The sequence below is a fragment of the Clupea harengus genome, chromosome 19, assembly GCF_900700415.2.
Source record: "Clupea harengus chromosome 19, Ch_v2.0.2, whole genome shotgun sequence".
NCBI lineage: Eukaryota > Metazoa > Chordata > Actinopteri > Clupeiformes > Clupeidae > Clupea > Clupea harengus.
In genome coordinates, this window is record NC_045170.1 from 21,608,534 (window position 1) to 21,628,533 (window position 20,000).

Consider the following 20,000-nt stretch of genomic DNA (forward strand, 5'->3'; position numbering starts at 1 on the left):
GTGTGTGTGTGTGTTTGTGTGGGGTGTTACATTAGTGAACGGGACCACAGCCAGCTTCAAGTCAGCAGTTCAGCTCTGCCACACCTACATCCTGGCACAAGCACGGGCACGGGCACCCCCTTATCAGGCCGCCACGCGAGCCAAGGACACACTCATGAGGATTCCATGCTGGAGGCTCTCTGACACTGCGAGATAAATCCCGTGTAATCTAACATGGCAACCATCTCTCTCAAGCATCCTCTCCTCAGTTAGTCCTTCCCATCCCATCATTTGACTGCCCTTCCATCAGTTTCTCACAAGCGCTGCGGTGCTGTTTGCCATTGGCTTTGGCCACAGTTCAGTACCAACATTCACATGAATGGCCACAAACTGCTGAAGCCACGTTTAGCCCCATGAGACTAGTCTTTCCCGCCTTTTTTTCCTTTCTTTTTCCAACCTCTTCTGTTCTTCACCTCTTTTCACATCCCTCCTTGTTAATGGATCTGTGAGGGTGTTGGGCAGTAGCCCCCGACAAAGACGACAACTTGTAGAGTGTGCAGGAAGCTGCTCTGATTCAACAGTAGTGCCGCGGGTGAATTAACACACTAAAGGTCCTCCAAGCCCTCACTCTACAGTGGTAAGTGTGGAACGGGGATCGTTTGGTCGGGTCTGCAGTGAGCTATAGGCTGCCTGTGAGGAGGAGTGGGAGGGATCCGCTGGTGTGGTCTTAAGCTCAGGCTGCGGGGTTCGGCTCGCTCTCACAAGCAGGCAGTAAAAACAGGCCAGCAGGGATCCATTCTGCACAAGGAGCTCTGCATCCTGTCATCCTCCGCAATAAAAGACAGGCAGAGGGTGGAAAGAGAGAGAGGGAGGGAGAGGACAAGAGAGAGAGAGAGAGAAAGAAAGAGAGACAGAAGGAGACAGAGGGGGGTGAGAGAGAGAAAGAAACAGTGAGCAGGAGGAGATACAGAGAGAGAGAGAGAGAGAGAGAGAGAGAGAGAGAGGGGAGAGAGAGAGAGAAAGAGAGAGAGAGGAGGAGGAGAGTAAAGTAGAGACATAAAAGGAAAGAGTGAGCAGGAGGACCACCTGTGCCAGATGGAAAGAGAAAGAGTGTCTAAAAGGAGTCTAAAAAGGGAAAAGACATAAAGAGAGAGATGGAGAGAGAGAGAGAGAGAGAGAGAGAGAGAGACCGCGAGAGAGAGAGAGTGAGGCTTGCTGGCATGAACAATCCAGACAAACAGACTGACAGGGTGCTGTGGGTGCACCTGCGGACCGTGTGACCTGAGGAAATATCCCTCCTGCTTCCTGCTCCGCATTTTCCAGCATAGCAGCAGCAGCAGCACACTGATGTTGTTCTCCTCATATGAAAGGAGCTTTGTACAAACACTGACACGTTACATCAAAGACCTCGCAGATATGCCTTTTATCGAGAACACCGTGTGACACTCGGCTTCAGTGCAGATCAACACGTCAGGCGTGTGCAAATGCTTGGTTTTGTACAGCGTTTGCTTTTAGGTGTTTTAGGAGTTGCTGGTTGTAGCTAATCTCGAGGTGGATTTCCTGTGTATGAACTGCACCCAGTCTAGTGTGAAATCACAATGTAAGAGGAGATTCTTTCTGCACTAAATGCAGATAAAAGCTGAGCTGAATGATTTGATGGGAAAAAAAACATCATATTTGAGTCACACATAAGAGGACTACAAATCCTTCTGTATATTTGCTTTAGTTGATACCCTACATTTTCCACTTTTCGGTATCACCAAAATAAACCCTACAATGGGCTTTTTCAAGTTATAGAACCTCCATCACCACCAAGAGACACACACACACACACACACACACACAAACAAACACACACAGGCACACAAACACACACCGGCACACAAACACAACATTTATGACAGAGCGCAAAATAGCCACAGCAAACAAACAAGCGGTTTCCAAAACCATGACTCTCCAAACATGAGCTTCTTAAAAAAGGCCTCTGGACAAAAGAGGGATTGTCTTTATGGGACAAAGCCAGACAGAGAGCTGGAGGGGGGAGGGAGGGGGAGGGAGAGTTGGTTTACCTTGGGGGGTTTGAAGGGGTAGTCTGGCGTGAAGGCGATATCGAGGAAAAAAACTCCACCTTCGTACACGGAACCTGGGGGCCCCAAGATGGTCGACCTCCATTCGTAGATGTTATCTCCTTTAGGACCGGCGCTGCAAGCACACACACACAAGAGCACACACACACACACGAACACGTTACAAACAGGAAGCCAATCAGATCATCAGTTAACTCTCAGACAACTGACAGCAGAGCAGAGTTTCCTATGCAGCGGTGGAAAACACAGAGGTCCTGTATGACGCAGAGAGCAGCTGGTTGAGGGATGGATCTGGCCCGGATGTGGCCCGGATCTGGCCCAGATTCTACCACTGACTGGGGAGCCGCTTCAAGGCCGACAGATGCGTCACACTAAGTCCCAAGAGGCCTCCGCTCTTTGTGCTGTAAGACAGCTGTTGACTCCACACCCCAGTGTTCTGTCTCACACAGACACATATCCAAACACACACACACACACACACAAGCCGCCCGCACTTACACATACACAGACAAATATGCGCGCACACACACACACACACACACACACAGAAAGATGTGCGCACACACACACACAAGCAGTAATCGAATCTGAGTCCATTATGACGTGAAATCTGGCACTGATGCTTTCATCACAAAGGAGGAAAGAGAGGGACAGGGAACAAGGAGGAAAGAGAGGGATAGGGAACAAGAGAGAAAAAAGATAAAGAGGGGAAAACGAAAAAGAGGAAGGAAGTAGGATGTGAGAGAAAGCGAGAGTGCATACAAAAGAGGGAGAGACACTAAAAGAGAGAGAGAGATGAATGAAAGAATCAAATGAAAGAATCCAGCAAGCTAAATGTATACAGAACATTAAAGAAGGACCGCAAATTGGCACCATACTTAATCCAAATAAAAAATTATAAACGAAGAATTCTATTAACAAAGTACAGGCTCAGCGACCATAGTCTTGCAGTAGAAAAGGGGCGACACAGACAATGCTGGGTGGCTCCCGAAGGGAGACTATGCGTCCACTGCAATATTAACGCTGTCGAGAATGAGCCTCATTTTTTGACGGAATGTACAAAATACCACAATATAAGAAACGCATATTACAAACAATTTGAAGACATCCATCCAGGTTTCATAAACCTAACGAACCAACAAAAACTACCATTCCTCCTGGGGGAAATAGAGACCTGTAACATTTTAGCCTCTGAATATGTGCAGTCCTGCCACATCCTCCGAGAGCAGGCCATACCATCAATAAACTTAGGCCTGTTTTTTTTATTTTTTTATTTTTTTTTTATCTATTCTTATCTGTTATATGTTTTTTCTTTACAGAATTATTATAATTGTAATGTTTTTTATTTAAACATCTTTATTTTATGTTTTTTTTTTAAATAATTATTTATTTAATTAACGTATCTGTTCCTGTATTACCATTGTTGTTATTATTGTTGTTATTATTATTGTTCTTATTGTTTAAGTGCTTTGGCAACAGTGTACCATATATTCATGCCAATAAAGCCATTGAAATTGAAATTGAGAGAGAGAGAGAGAGAGAGAGAGACTGATACGGCAAGAGTGAAAGAAGGGCAGAGTGGAACAGAAAGAGGAAAAGAGAGGGAGAGAGAGTGAAAGAGAGAGAGTGAGTGAGAAAACCCCCAAAATGAGAGCGTGCCAGAGACGGACAGCGAAAGAGAGGTTTGGTTCAGCAGCCACAGGCCCATCTGTGTGTGTGATAGTGAGGCAGAGGAGCTCACACACAGCACTGCCTACACGCCACCCTGCTCTCAGCTTCACTCAAACAGAGGGGGGAACGGCCTCATTACACTGGTGCGTGTGTGTTAGAGAGAGAGAGAGAGAGAGAGAGAGAGAGAGAGAGAGAGAGAGACAGAAGGCAGGGTTCCACTGTAGTTTTGTGCAAAATAGAAGCAATATTTAAAAAAGTCGACAAAACAACTGTGAGTGGTCTGTGCTTCCATTGAGTGATACAATTGAATTCAACAATTGAAGCTGGGTTCTCCTTTCAAGATAGTCAGACAGGCGATGGATCTCCAAGATCCAAGTCCTGGCACTTGCATCCACCAATAGCTATGGTATTGATTAATCGACGGCGACAAGGGCATGTGATGCATGCAATAATGATCGAAAGGTAAACCCCTTATACTTGGCAGTGGCTATGTATCAGAACATTCTAGGAGGTCATTATCTAAAATGATCCTTGTAAAGACGTGCAGTTTGTTGTTGCTTGCTATCTAGATTGGCAGTAATGTCTTCTCAACCCAACCATGAGAATAACTGTCTCCTCAGACCACACGAAATGCATCATGTTTTTAAATGTGTAGTGTCAGGTGACCCACTTAAATGCAAAAGACTTCCATTTCAATTTTGCAAGAACCTGAAACACCACCACATGTGAGCATATATACTTCTGGTGACATGTGAGAGTTTTTTCAAAATTCCCTTGTTTCTATTACATGTTTTTTTTTAGTTCACAATTTCAAAACCGAGAAAGAGAGGGTGTGTGTGTGTGTGAAGGTGTGAGAGCATGTGAGCCTAGTCTTGAGGGTATGAGTGAGTGTGTGAGTGTGTGTGTGTGTGTGTGTGTGTGTGTGTGTGTGTGTGTGTGTGTGTGTGCCTGCGTGTCTCTCTGTAGGGCTAAACCGTATATCTGTCCCACTGATGGTGGTGGTAATGGTGTGTGTGTGTGTGAGTAGGTCCTGGGAACCCTCTGTAACATCTCTGTGTGTGTTTATGTGAAGCAGAGATAAAAAGAGACTGTTTGTGTGTGTGCCCTTGTGATTAAAACAGAGAGTTGTTTGTGGCCCTACTGCTGGTAGTGGTAGCAGCATGTGTGTGTGTGTGTAGCCTGTGTTTGTGTGTGCGTGTGCGTGCGTGCGTGTGTAGCCTGTGTGTGTGTTTGTGTTTGTGTAGCCTGTGTGTGTGTGTGTGTGTGTGTGTGTGTGTGTGCATGATTTTGGTCTCTGACCACTGCTGGTTCATGAGCTGCACATATGGAGGAGTTTAAATGGCTTCCAAGCCCTCCCCCTCTGCTTGCTCCTCCTGGGGCTTCTGCCGTTTCCTTTCGGTTGTCCTCGCACACACACACACACACACACACACACACACACACACACACACACACACACACACACACACACACGCACTTTGGGTCAAAGACAAGACGTGGCATTTTTTGGTCTCCAGTCTATAATGACAACTGAGGATATTATTAATAGGTGTGAAAACACTATGAAATTAACTTCTAGGTGTTTGTTGTATAATCAAGCTATTTGTAAGAAAAGTTTGATTTCCATAAAACAAAAGAAAAATAATGGCATATTTGTAAGAGTGTCAGGAGTGACACTTATCAGAAAATAATCGCTCAGCTGTGTTTGGAACATACAATATTACCCTGGACACTTTGTCCCTAATATGCATATCTTCAGTTGTCATTCAGTGTAACATCCATAAAGACCCTTATTTTGAAATCAGATCAAGTGAAGTGGTTGCAGTCATGAGACTATTTGTAAGGTCACAACAAGGGATGTGTGTGTCCTTGTACTGTCTTGGCATCTCTAGTTACAAAACATTAGGCATGACACCAAAAACGTATTCATGTCATTACTTTTGTCAAAAACAATAAAGATGATTAACATGTAATTATGAGTAAGCATACAAATGTCTTTGAGGCAAGGTTATTGTTATTGTTATTGTCAGATATGTTTGATCGTGCAGGTGCCAGTACAATGTTAGAAAAACACAACTGGCATTCGATGCAACACAATTCCACTGTTGTGCCACAATTGTCTTTCGTTGCCATTCTAACTATCTACTCTAATCTAAAAAAATGTTGGCTGGTAGAAACACTCTTTTCGTCTTTGACCCACTTTCATAAACACACACACACTAACCCCCACCCACCTATAAGCACACACGTGCATGTACACACACACACTTTGAATTAAGTTTGCATATTGGTTTTGCAAAGATTAGAGCCAGGCCTTAATGCCACAGCCCTTTGAAGTTTCAGCAACAGCTCTTCACTGCGTGCCAAACAGCACAAAGACAAGGCGCATATCCTCCCACAACAACACATTAGGCATCCTGGCAGGGCCAAAGACCCACTGAGGTCACCTCTACCTGTAAATGCATTCTCCCTTTAAGCAAAGGGCTTCACACAACACCAGCCTGGTACAACAAAAGCTGGTGGTGTTGGCTGAGGTCCAGTGGTGTAGATTACTACAGAGATATCAGCCATAAGAAGCACAGGAGTGAAGGGAAGGGGGGTGGGGTGTTTGGGTGACAGGTGGAGGCACTAAGGTGGGGCTGGAGGGGGGGTGGGGGCATGGGGGGCATTAGAGGAGCAATAATTATTATGAAGATAAGAGACCATCTGAGAGGCTTTGGCTCTTCCAGTGCAGCACTCCCCCACATCAACACTTTCACTCTCATTTTCACTCTCAGACACACACACACACACACACCGGTTGGCCCATACTCCGACATCCTCCCCTCCCCCACCACCCAATTCTCCCACAGCTCTTCCTGAAAACTATTTTTAATCTGGCAGCGCAAGCAGAAGAGAGAGAGAGAGAGAAAGAAAGAAAGAAAGAAAGAAAGAGAGAGAGAGAAAGAGGGAGGGAGAGAAATAAAGAAAGAGAGAGCAAGAGAAAGAAAGAAAGAAAGAAAGAAAGAGAGCGAAAGAAAGAAAGAGAGTACAAATTGTACCATGTCAATAAGGCCCATAATGAACTGAAACTGACTAAAGAGAGAAGGAAGAAGGTGAGAGAGACTGTAAATATATGTCTAAGTCAATACAGATAATACAGTGTCTGTGTGTGTGTACGTGTGTGTGTGTGTACGTGTGTGTGTGGGTACGTGTGTGTGTGGGTGGGACAGGATTTTGGATAAAAAAGGAAAAACATTAAACTGAGAATAAGTAAGACAACAGAAGGCATTTTAGAGAGGGCGGGGGGGTGGAAGCAGGGAGAGAGATAGAGAGACACAGAGAGAGAGAGAGAGAGGGAGGGAGAGAGAGAGACAGAGACAGAGACAGAGAGATAGAGAGACAGAGATAGAGAAAGAGACAGAGACAGAGACAGAGAGAGATGGCTTAACCATAACTTGTGGGTGGGCTTCCCCTACTGCAGCACCTCAGTGAGTATATAATAATAATAATAAACTACACATCTATGTCGGTTCTACACCTCTCTTTCATTTCGACCTTTCTATTCCTCTGTTCCGTCTCTCTTCATCTAGCTATCTATCCGCTCCGCTTTCTACTTCTCCATCTCCATCTGTCTTAACGGTCTCTCTGTTCCGTCTCTAGCAATCTAGCCGTGCGTCCACTCCTCTGTCTTTCTATTGATCTGCCTGTATCTCTCTTCTCTCACTTCCCCTCTATCTCTCCCTATCTATCTGCAATCTATATCTCCGTCCTCCTCTCCAGCTCCTTGTTTTTTTATCTCGTTCTCTCTTCCTGCCTTTGGTGGAGGGAAATGGATCAGAAGGTCTCCTTGTTAACATGATCACATCTTCTGCTGGCTGTCTGAAGAAAAGGAAGCCAGTACAACATTCATCATTCCACTTTGTAGGCGATGCATGACAGTTTTGTGCTGCTTTATACTGTGCTTGCCATCACACAGAGCATGGGGACAAGATGCAGTACAGGACAGATGTGGACAGATGTGGTGTGGGCAGCCATCCAATTCTCAACAGCCAGAATAATAAACAGTTTTTTCATCCCTGCTTCACGTGTTGTGTATATTCAGCACACACACACACACACACACACACACACACACACACACACACACACACACAAGTCCTCTTTGTCAAAACACTCCTCTTTGAAACACAAGTCCGGGGGATAAACAGACAATTAAACTGACTTCCTCCTATGTCCTCCTCTTCCTCATTCTGTCCAGTTAATAGTTTCAACATTCCTCCGAGCCCAGAGTCGGCCAGCACGCATGACTGCCGTGGTCATATATCATCACTATCCTCACACTCGCTGTAATCTAATGGATTGGAAACAGCGCAGTTATTGCTCATAATCTGAAACATGACCGTGGCATTGGAATTTCCCCAAACTAAATTTAGCACAAAGGGTCTTCAAGGGATAAAAACCCATAGTAGGGCTAACAACTCCCTTGTTGAACGGTAACCATATAATTACCAAATAATAACAGTAACACATGAATTATCGCTGTATAACTGCACTTGGATACTTGGATCTCTATATGTACCCCTACACTGTAGTTAATACTAAAACAGTAAAAAAAAAAGTGCATGGTGACAAAGACTGCGTAATGTACAGTGTGGCCTCCTTCTTGTGTCCCCATGATATGCTGATTAGAACACAAGTTTGAATCGACTTTCACTACACACTGGAGAATTGAGTGAAACTGAAGATGGAATCGTTCGAATGGGGGACGTGTGTGTGTGTGTGTGCGCCAGCCGCGTGTGTTCCCATCACTTTGATTGGGACCGACACAGGAGTTGCAGCGAGGCAACGAGACAGAGCGAGAGGCAACGAGACGTAGGGAGACGCGGTGAGATTCAGTTAGACGAGCAGCGTGAGACGCGGCGGAGCCTCTGAGAATCGGGGTGTGTGTGTGTCAGAGGAGAGAGTAGCAGCGGCACATAATCTGAAAACTACCTGAAGAGGTATTAGTCACACACACACGCGCTAAAACCCTCACTGAGACAGAGCGCTCCCAAAGGCATCCAGTCTAATCTGTGTTTCTGTGCAGCGTCTCTACATTTGTTTCTCTGACACACACACACACACACACACACACACACACACACACACACACACACACACACACACACACACACACACACACACACACACACACACACACAACGCCGCAAAGGCATCCAATTTAATCTATGTTTCTGTAACTGTCTCTGTCTGTATCTCTGTCTCTCTTTTCTTCCGCACTCGCTCTCTCTCTCTCTGTCTCTCGTTCTTTCTGTCACTCACACTCACACATTCTATTCATTTGCTCTAGACTGTATGCTCTCTCATTATTCCCTCGCTCACACTCACAGAAACATTTTCTTTATTTTCTCTCTATTGTATGCTCTCTCTCTCTCTCTCTCTCTCTCTCCGTGTCTGATAAAGTTTCCACTCTCTCCATCTCTCTCCTCCTTCTGTACCCTCTCCATTCTCTTCCTTTCTCCTTGTCTGCCTGATGCCTTTTTTTGAACATGATGTATGCTAATATATACATCTCAAGAGAGGGTTCACAACAGATGAATAGCTGTACACACACACACACACACACACACACACACACACACACACACACACACACACACACAGACACGCACGCACGCACGCGCACACAAACGCATGCACACACACACACACACACACACACACACACACACACACACACACGCACACAGATTCCTCTCAATAACCTCACAGCATCATTCATCAGGGGTGCCTCAGGGGCGTGCCACCAACAAAAAACAGCCAATCAATCCTCGTAATCACACAGAGTGACACAGAGCTTCACCAATGATTCTCCACCCTGCGCTGAGCAATGAGAGCTGCGGTGGAAAGGTCAATCTAAAAGGCTCCTGGTGAAATGAATCTCAGACCTATGGTATGTCCAAAGGTATCCCCGGCTGCTTAGTCTTCCCTTACAGAGAGAAGCCCACAGATCAAGAGCCCAGAACAAGCAATCCTGGTGTGTGTAGTATATGCTGGGGAGTGTCATTCATGTAGACACGCAAGTTAAAGGTGCAGTCCCTGTTTCTAGTGAAAGGTTGCTGATATTGGAGTCAATATCAACAGCCAATCAAACTGCAACTCTCCCTCGTGTGCTCTTGGAGCACTATCCTGATTGGCTGGACCGGTGCGAGGTTGTTTGTTTGTTTGTTTCCCACTTACAGAGCCAGGACTGTGAGCGAACAACGGAGCTTTTTTTGAGCTCACAGGTAGAGGGCCGTGAGGGAGAAATCTCACTGAGTGTGACAAAAAGCGAATCTTTCAAGTTTTAAAAAAGCACCAGCGATGGCAGAATATAAAGTCTATTTTGGGGCTTTTCTAGCCTTTATTTAGACAGGACAGTGAGGAGCAGACAGGAAGTGACTGAGACAGAGAGACTGGGGAGTAGGACTGACAAATGACCCGGATCAGCCTCCTATCCTGCGTCGTCATGGGCACTCCCATCCATATGGATGGTGTGGGCCTTGAGATACCCAAGGCTTTTTCAGTAACCTGTGGCTTCCTTCCATCCCAGGCAATAGAGGTGTGCTGGTGTCATCTCGTCTTGTGTGCACTAGACTAGACTCAAGAGATTAAGGTTCTTCCACCCTTTAACCGTCATGTTATGTTATGGTTTTCGAAAAGGACACCCATCAATCTAGGAACCCACGTAATTAAAAAAGATCCCCAAAAGCTTCTAGAAATATCCACTGAGATCAGTTCTGCGATCAGCTCAGAAAATGTGCGCCGAGATCAGTTCTGCTCAGCTCTTCATCTCCACACTAGGTGAGGGGAGAGCAAAGGAGCACGAGGAGTGTTTCTCCCCCCTAATGGACAGCAGCATTTCAGGGGATCTGTTAGCGGGGGGGGGGGCAGCAGACACCAGAGCTTAGACATGTGGGTTAAGACCCCTCCTGAAGTTTATAATCCTCCAGGGGGGGATCAGATGGAGGAATCTGAGCCACATCCTTTTTTTTTTTCTCCGAGACGGAATCTGACTGAATTCCCCTCTCTCACAGGCTGCCATTCATTCTCTATGGGCACTGGGAATTGGGGATTATGCTAGTTTCACTGTTGTCCATTAGGAATGAATAGGGACTTGAGAGAATGAATGGAACTGAGCAGGCACTTCTATCCAAATCAGCATCCAGCAGATTATTCACTGAACATGCCAATACCTTCAGCTGCCCAGTGCTCGAGATACTCGGAGCATAGAGATAATAGGACTACAAATCCAACACACCCAGTGTCCAGCCAGGGACTAGTGCTTTGCGTGAGAGAGAGAGACAGACAAACCCAGCCAGACAGTGCCCATCAGACAGTGGTGAGGACAGGACAGGACAGGACGACGCAGGACACAATCTGCCATAAGCATAAATTACAGGATTAACGCTCATCCACTCTAATGGCAGCCCTTTGCACCCGTGACATATATTTATACCGTGTGGCTACCGCAGCCAGGCCGGGCTGACAGAGAGGGCTGAGCGGGCCGCGGGCTCCCACACCAGAAAATGATCAGTCAGTGACCAGACGTGTCTCACCACAAGGTATGTTTATGAGCTCAGGGCAAAGTAGGAGAGAACCAGATGGAGGGAGTAAAACAAATAAAGGAGAGAGAGAGAGAGAGAGAGAGAGAGAGAGAGAGAGAGACAGAGGCAGAGAGACAGAGAGAGCAGGAGAGAGGAAGGGAGAGAGAGAGTGGGGGGAGGATATACAGTACATGAGCAAGATAGATAAACCATTTTAACCATATATTTCTTGACAGATGAAGAGAGAGATCTCAGATAGAGAAATAGAGAAAAAGAGCACAAGAGACAAAGAAGTAAGATGGGGAGAGATCGAGACAAATAAACAGATAGACAGAAAAAGGGAGAAAGATGCTACAGAGGGATGCTACCCAACATCAGACAGTATCGGGCCATGTGTGTGTGTGAGTGTGTGGGTGTGTGTGTGTGTGTGTGTGTGTGAGGGAGTTTTACAGTCTTACTCGCTCCGCCACAGAGGGCTAATCCCTCCCATTCCAGATTACCCGCTAACGGGATTACCCCTGTCGATGGATGATACCCCGCCCGGTGACATCCTTCCTCATAACAGCCACCCCTCCGAGGCCTATGTGAGGGGTTAATGTTCCTGCATGTGCTAACAACACCTAGGTCATGGGTTCACTACTCAGGCAGCATACGACGTTCATAAAACACACACCGGCGATGTAGCCGGCTGTGGAGTAAAGGCATCAGCTGAAGTACTGCAAGCAGTAGGTAATTAATGGACTAGGTTCTTCTTTCCTGATACGGAGTTGGAGGTTTGGTGTGTGTGTGTGTGTGTGTGTGTGTGTGTGTGTGTGTGTGTGTGTCTCTTCAGTGATCCAGCTGAGATTCCTGAGGCATTTGGGCTATTTTAAAGTCATGTGCCCTCGCTGCTGAAGTGAGACAAATAAGATGGGTGAAGGTGCTGCACAAGTGAGTTGGCTGTGAGGCTGTGTGAGGTGTGTGAGGTGTGTGTGTGTGTGCGTGCGTGTCACATGAGGATAAGTCTCTTGATGGCAGCATGTGAACAGTCATTATCAGAGGTACAACTGACAAGTGGAATCAGGTTACGGTGTGTGTGTATATGAGTGTGTGTGGTTTATACTGTGAAATGGGACTTTTCCACCTCTCTTACACACACACACACACACACACACACACACACACACACACACACACACACACACACACCTTAAGCATCTGCCAAAGGTTTCTCTGTAGGCTGTACAGACAAAGGGAGACAAGTTCAGGTTGCTCCTGACTCCTTTGACACGTGGCCCTGATCTGGTGTGTGTCTGTGTGTGTGTGTGCTCTTGTATGTGAGTGTGTGTGTGTGTGTGTGTGTGTGAGAGAGAGAGAGAGAAAGAGAGTGTGTGGGTGTGTGGGGGGGCAATCTCAAAAATGGACCTACAGAGAAAAGGGGTTCTTTTCAATCCTTTGTTGCCCTCTGTAAAGGGCCTGGGTGCCCGCCTGCATTGGGTCTTTTGTCTGTCCTTGTGTAGGGGACTGGAAACGGTCAAAGCAAAGGTTCATCAGGCAAACTGTGTGTGAGCGTGTGCATGTGTGTGTGCCTGTGTAATAGGGCTGAACGATTTGGGAAAATAATCTAATTGCGATTTTTTACCAAAATATTGCGATTGCGATTTGATATGCGATTTTTTTTTTTATCCTCTTTTTTTCCCAACAAAACGTAATGAATGATTTAAATATGCAATATTAGATACATTTAGTGTAAAATATTCTCTCCCACATTTTACATTTTTATTTAACTGCTCATTACAGAAACAAGAACAACCACTGTGCCACTGTGCATTTAAGTAATTTAAAAAAAGTAATTTTAAGTATAAACACTAGGTATGCACTTTTTAAACACTGTGTGCAAAATGTACCATCTTTAAAAAAAAAAAATGAATATTTAAAAAAAAAAATTTTGTTACCACGTTTTTTAATCGCCAACGTTGCGGTTAGAAAATCGCGTTCTATCATATCGCGATTAAATCGCAAATGCAATTAATCGTTCAGCCATACTGTGTAAGTGTGTATTTGCATGCGTGCGTGCGTGCGTGCGTGTGTGCGTGCTTGTGTGTGTCCTCCTGTGGCATGACCCAACTGTAGCTCCAGCGATCCCTGACCCCCAGTGAATGAGTGTTATAAACCAATTGTAACCAGTCCCCATTGGCTACGGCCCATTGCCTAGCAACCCCATCCCTGGGGGAGGGGGGAGAAGTGTGCTCTGTGTTTTTGCAGGGGGAGACATTTCCATGGAAACAACAGCGACTGAATCGCACCATACAACAGGTCCTACATGCATGTGTCTGTAAGGGTGTGTGTGTGTGTGTGTATATACAGTGTATGTGTGTATATGCTGCATGTGTGCATACATTATTTTGTGTGTATATGCACCTACGTATGCATATGCGTGTGTGTGTGTGTGTGTGTGTGTGTGTGTGTGTGTGGTGTGTGTGTGTGTGCGCATGCGAATGTCAGAATTGTAATTCACTATGACAGAAACAGGAGGCACACAGTCTGTCAATCAAATGCCTGAGGATAGCATAGACATGATGTGTTTGAGACGCAGCAAAGAGAAAACCATTCACCTCAAACAGGAAGTTGTCTGCTCTGTGCTCAGATCAATACTCCACAGGCCTCCGTGTCAGTCTGATGTCATGGGCCAGTGGACAGACAAACATTGGCCGGCTCAAGCCTGCACTCCACACTGGGATGCCGATTCACCTCAAGTTGAGTTCAACCAACAGGACGAGAACTTTTTAAAGAGGTGCTGTTTTTACTGCGATTATAGTTGCTGCAATGTGTTTTTTTTTATGTTTACCATCTTCAACTTTGAGGGAAACATCTTGTCGTGTTGTTGCTTCCATTCGGTGAACTCAAAGGTTCTTTCAATGCAGGATGTGCTCTCCTACCTCCAAGGAAAACTTAACCAGCAACAGTAGCCTGTCACATCCAGACCCCAGATGTCACTGTGCTTAATGTGGTCTGGATGTAATTGGTTTAAAAAGCATGGGCAGCGTACGCTCAGTCGAAACTGAAGCCACTGGAAGGAGCTAAGAAATGGCAGAGATTTAACCAAATATGGTCTTTTATGTACTACACGTGTTACTGCACCAGAATCTGGCTGCAACTGGCCGACCAATGTTGGCTTCATTTTTTGATAACGCCATGACGCCATTTCCTGATGACCCGATGCTCTCCATGCATTTTACAGCCCGTGGTTCAGGTATACTGATTTGGATTAATTTGTTTTAGGTATGGTGAGATGTCGTTGGGGAAACGGTTCCCCACAGCTCAGTGGATGAGCAGATATCAGACGACTTTCTCTGTTCCTCAATCTCCTCTGTGACTGAGATTCCAGTCTTTAAGCCCAAAGGAAAATGAACAGAGATTGAATCGGCTAGCAGAGCCAGACAGAACAGCCCAGTAAACCCAAGGACCAGACCTGAGGAAGATCCCTTCCAAAGTCAAGTGCTACCTAGAAAGGTGAGAACTGTGCTTCGTGGCCTATAAAAACATACCTGAAGCTCATTTCACAATGAGTGCACATTTGAGCACATTAATGGAATTAACAACCTCTAACAATCATTTACACTTACTGATCCTTTCTTTTACACACACACACACACACACACACACACACACACACACACACACACACACACACACACACACACACACACACACACACAGATATCTCTCCTACAGTACATATCCTGTTTATCAAAAGAAAAGAAAAAAATACAGCTGAATGATCTGTGAACAAAGGAGCTCTGAAAAACAGACCCAGACAACAAACAAATAAACAAACAAGAACAACAAACAGTTACTTAATCCTCTCCTCTAATCACTCCCATGATGCCTCTGTCTTCGTCACAAGTCTGCTGTACTATTTTTATTTTTATCATCCTCCTTCCCCTCTCCCTCTTCTCCAGTCTCTTCTTTTTCATCCACCTTACTTCCTCTTCTACCTCTTCTTCTTCTTCTTTCTCTCCTTCTCTTCCTCTACTCCTTACTTTTTCCCCTCCTTCTTCCCCTCTCCCTCTTCTCCTGTCGCTTCTTTTTCATCCTCCTTACTTCCTCTTCCGCTTCTACCTCTTCTTCTTCTTTCTCTTCCTCTTCTCCTCACTTCTTCCCCTCCTTCTTCCCCTCTCCCTCTTCTCCTTTTTCATTCCCTTACTTCCTCTCCCTCTTCTTCTTCTCCTCCTCCCCTGGTGTTTCCTTGTGAGGTAGCGCTGAGGTCAGATATGACTCATTTCTCCCCCATCTTGCGGGCCCACTGAGGCACTAAAGAAACAGTGGATGTGTTTATGATAACCTTTCATGTTCCCCTGCACCAGTAATGGCCTCCATTAGAGCCAGGGAAAGGTAACTCATTAAACGTGTTGGAGCTACAAGCAAAAACGAGCAATAAAAATGCCCGCGCAGAAGAGATAGAGGAGAGAGAGAGAGAGAGAGAGAGCGAAAGAGAGAGAGAGAGAGAGAGCGAGAGAGTGGGGGGGAGAGAGAGAGAGAGAGATAGAGCGAGAGTGAGATAGAGCGCGAGAGAGAGAGGGAGAGAGAGTGCTGCACACAGACCTCTTGTCCTAATGGCTATTAATTCACCACTTCACATGATGCATAAAAGCACATCTAACAAACAGCATCTGAAACGAGACAACAATGGCCTCAATCCACCCGATTTTAGAGCAGCATTGCAGCAATACCACTCACACGCATGACTCAACCACTTCAAACAAACGGGGAAACAAATCAGAGAAACCTACGACTGATGCTTGAGAAAGGCTCCGTGCCGTTTATGGCTCTGATTTACTGTGTGCTAAACTAGAGCGAACAGCCATCTTAACATTTTATGATTTCTACATCCATGGCTTCTGCGCGCGCACTAAACCTTCATATCTCCCTCATCAAGGTTTAACAGGTGACAAATCAGTTCTCACATTACACATAATACACATAAAACACACACACTGAACGTAATCATTCCGCATCGCACAGGATGAATAATGTCGATATGAAGATCTGTGCACGTTACTATGTATTCATTAAGGACTAGTATTCCCTTCACCAGACTGTATTATATGTACTGTAATCATATCACACACACCGCTACTGGTCCATGTTTCTCTTTTCATCATAGGCACGGCAATGTTCTTCTAGGCACTGAAAACTGATATGATCATCCAAATAGGCACTCTTTAATGAAAGGTTCTTCCTTTTCTAAGCTTTTGTCCTACAAAAGGTGGCTTTCCGTAGCTTTGAGGCTATAGGTATTCTTGTGCATAAGTAATTGCATTATTTGATCCATACAAATCTGCCGGCCAAACCCCCCCCCCCCCCCCCCCCCCCAAAAGGCCCCTTCATCAGAGTCTAATCTAACTAAAACCCTCCACAGCTCCTCCAAGAACACGAGCCAAACGAAAAAACCCTTGCGTATTGAGTAGGGTCTACTCTCCAGCACACACCACCTGGGTGGTCTGGCCTTTTCAGGGCCATCAATCAGCACAGCCGAGCAGGTAGAGCTTCGACTGCAGTCTCACGCTACAAGCTGATTCTTTAAGGCAGAGGTGATGACAGCTTCTCTCTTTTTTTGTTACTTATCAGTTTGTCAAATTGACAGGCTACTGATTTATCGCTGTAGCTGTTTTAAACATTTCTATTTGTTTTGTGTGAAAGCGTTTAGAATCGGTGTCTCTATGGTCCACCAGCTGCACAAGATCAATCACAAGATCGCAGGTGTTACAGAGGTTTCTGTGTGGGCTTATTTGATGCTTTTTATTCTCGATGCTTGAGGCTGTTCTGGTAAGGCTTGTAGATTTGCGCAGGCGCGCACACACACACACGCGCACACACGCGCACACACACTCCATCACACCCTCAGCTCTCAGAGGGCCAATAAAATAGTCCTGGATGCAGTGGTGACAGAATCAGCTGATAGCTAGCAGCACCACCGTGCAGCCATATCATATCAGTCATAAGCCTGCTTTATTACAGCTGATAGTGTGAGTATGTGTGTGAGTGTGTGTGGGCGGGGGGGTGCCTTCTCCCTTTGTGAGTCAGTGGTGGTCAGGCCAGGGGTCACGGTCGTGTTAACTGTCTGACCTGCATGTTAAGAGGGGCTCTGCCTCGGCCTCATCTCACAGAGTGGCGCGTGTCACCTCTGGTTTGAGGTTTTGGTGGTCGGCAGCTCTGCTGTCAGAGTATCACACACACTCAATGGCTATGGTGCTTCTTTATGTATTAACTATGTCCTTGATATACTACGTGTTTTTCCACTACATACTTATACTCAACACTTCACATGATAAAACAGAATAGAATAATACAACTATATTAAATACTATAACTAAATAATATATAAAATAAACATTTGGTACTATTCCTGACCAGGTATGTCAGACATCTTCAGGGTCTGAAAGCAGAAGAGAGCATAAAAGAACAAGAAGAAGACGAGGAAGAAGAAGAAGCAGCAACAGAGGACTTCAGAACAGAACTCTCAGATCCTCTTTAGGAAAAAACAGTCAGCTCCATATTACGCAGGGAAATCTTTTCCACCCATAGAAAAATGGTCTTTCCACACCGTGAACCTCTAGAAATGAATAGAGAGCACTCAAAAAAGGTTCCTTAAAGTATCAGAATCAGAACTCAAAACTATTGCTTTAAATGAACTACTAATGACAAAACTTTGACATAAATCCCGTCCTTCAAGACTTTGTTGTTATTCTGTGCCACATGTGCCACTGGGACCCCTTTGTGCTCATCAGGTGCTACCGGCTGACACTCCTCATCACATTGTGGAGCTCTATAAGAACTGCCATCTTGGGATTCCAGCACATCCCGGAGCTAGTTTTTATAGCGGCTTTAAAGAGCAGGGCGATGAAGGTCTCTGCACCAAACGGGGGGGGGGGGGGGGGGAAACAGCTGTACAATAGGCACTGTTCTGATGGGAATGTCTTCAAATGGGGCTGAGGACTTTGCAGGCATAACACAGCAGGTAATGAGCCTTGGGAAGCTTTTAAAGTAATGACAAGTTAAGCTCTGCAGGAAAGCGAGACAGGGCTTTATGGAGAGTACTGCAAAATAAAACAATTATAAAAAAAAAATGTTGACCAAGGTGCTGTACAGCGAGAAAAAGAAAATGTGATCAAACAGAGACTTAGCCTTCGATAAAATCGCAGCAATAAAAGCTGGACTAGTGAAAGAAAAAAAAGTTGAATACACAGGACATCTGAGGGGAAATCTATAAAGCCGAGCTGTTAGTTTCACTCCCTGACCTACTTCAGCAGCGGGGGCTCTGGAGACATTTGCAGTCCAGCCTTCAGCACATGCCCGTCAAGAGCCTCTGAACGCACGGATCTCTGCCATGGATGTTTTGACAGGGCATACACACATGTGGTCACACAGGGCATACACACATGTGGTCATACAAGCACAGGCCCATTAAGGAATTTCCTTTAAAAAACAATCCATCTCTTTTTTTTCATCCAGAGATGGATGGATGAAGGGGAGAGAGGAGAAGAGAAGAAAGACAGGGAAAGGGAAGGATGAAGCGGGGATAAGGAATGGCAGACAAAAAAAAAACAGAAAGAAAAATGAGATATTAATAGAGATACGGAGAGAGAGAGAGAGAGTGCAAGAGACCAATCCAGAGAAAGAGAGAGAGAGAGTGCAGGAAAAGAAGGAGAAGACAGAGAGAAGAGAAGGAAAGACAGAGAGAAATACCAACAAAAATTAGATACTAAAAGAGATGCAGAAATAGAGCGAGCAAGAGAAAGGGAAAAGGTAAGCACACAACAGAATGAATCTCTATGTCTCTCTCTCTCTCTGTCTGTCTCTGTCTCTCTCATATTGAAACCATGGAAAATACAGAACCATGAATACGGACAGGAGCTAAAAATGATCTGCTCAGTCTGCATATGGCGTCACCCACACCCACGGCCCACTGACTCCAATACACTGAGTCAACCTCCCATCCACAGCTGTGGTTCCATTCAGACCAGCGCACACACACACACACACACACACACTCTTTCTACACAGCCTGTAGTCACATTCAATACACAGGTGCATTCATTCACACACACCCCTCTGCAGAACCCCGAGGGACATTCAGTATGAAGACAACCTCTCTATACATACACACACACACACACACACACACACACATTTAAAGCACACACATAAACATACACATGTGACACAGGATGTGTCAAACACCAAAGGGATTGCAAACAGTAGATGACTCAGGAACGAGTCTGGCCGTGAATAGGCAAAGTCTGGGCCAGCTCAGGGCCGGGTCGAATCTAGAGAATCGTATTCTTTCACTTTTATTGGTTTCATATGTCCTATATGTTTGATCTTTTTAGTGTTTTTCCATTTTTTTTTATCCTCGTTTATTTTTTTATTGTCAATTGATTCACCTTGACTGGAAAGCACTTTGTTACATCTCCTGTTGTTTTTCAATGTGCTATATAAATATATGTGACTCGAATGGAATCGCCTGCTGTGATGAGGCTTGAACAACTGGAGCAACTTTAACAGGAGGAGGGGGCGACAGTGGTACAGGAGGTAAAGAAGTCGTTTAGTAATCAGAAGGTTGCTAGTTCGATTCCCTGTCGAAGCGTCCTTGAGCAAGACACTGAACCCCTAATTGCTCCTGATGTGCAGTGTGCCATCAGTGTAAATGTAA

The 20,000-nt window shown here is 45.3% G+C and overlaps 1 protein-coding gene across 1 annotated transcript in view; it reads right to left on the minus strand.

Moving 5' to 3' along the window:
- Window positions 1-20,000, minus strand: part of LOC105903697 (ubiquitin-conjugating enzyme E2 E2) — a 47,129-nt gene that overhangs the window by 6,590 nt on the left and 20,539 nt on the right. Inside the window, exon 4 of the mRNA XM_012831477.3 lies at window positions 2,049-2,181. Coding sequence (XP_012686931.1) covers window positions 2,049-2,181 — 133 coding nt within the window. The remainder of the gene's footprint in view (window positions 1-2,048; window positions 2,182-20,000) is intronic.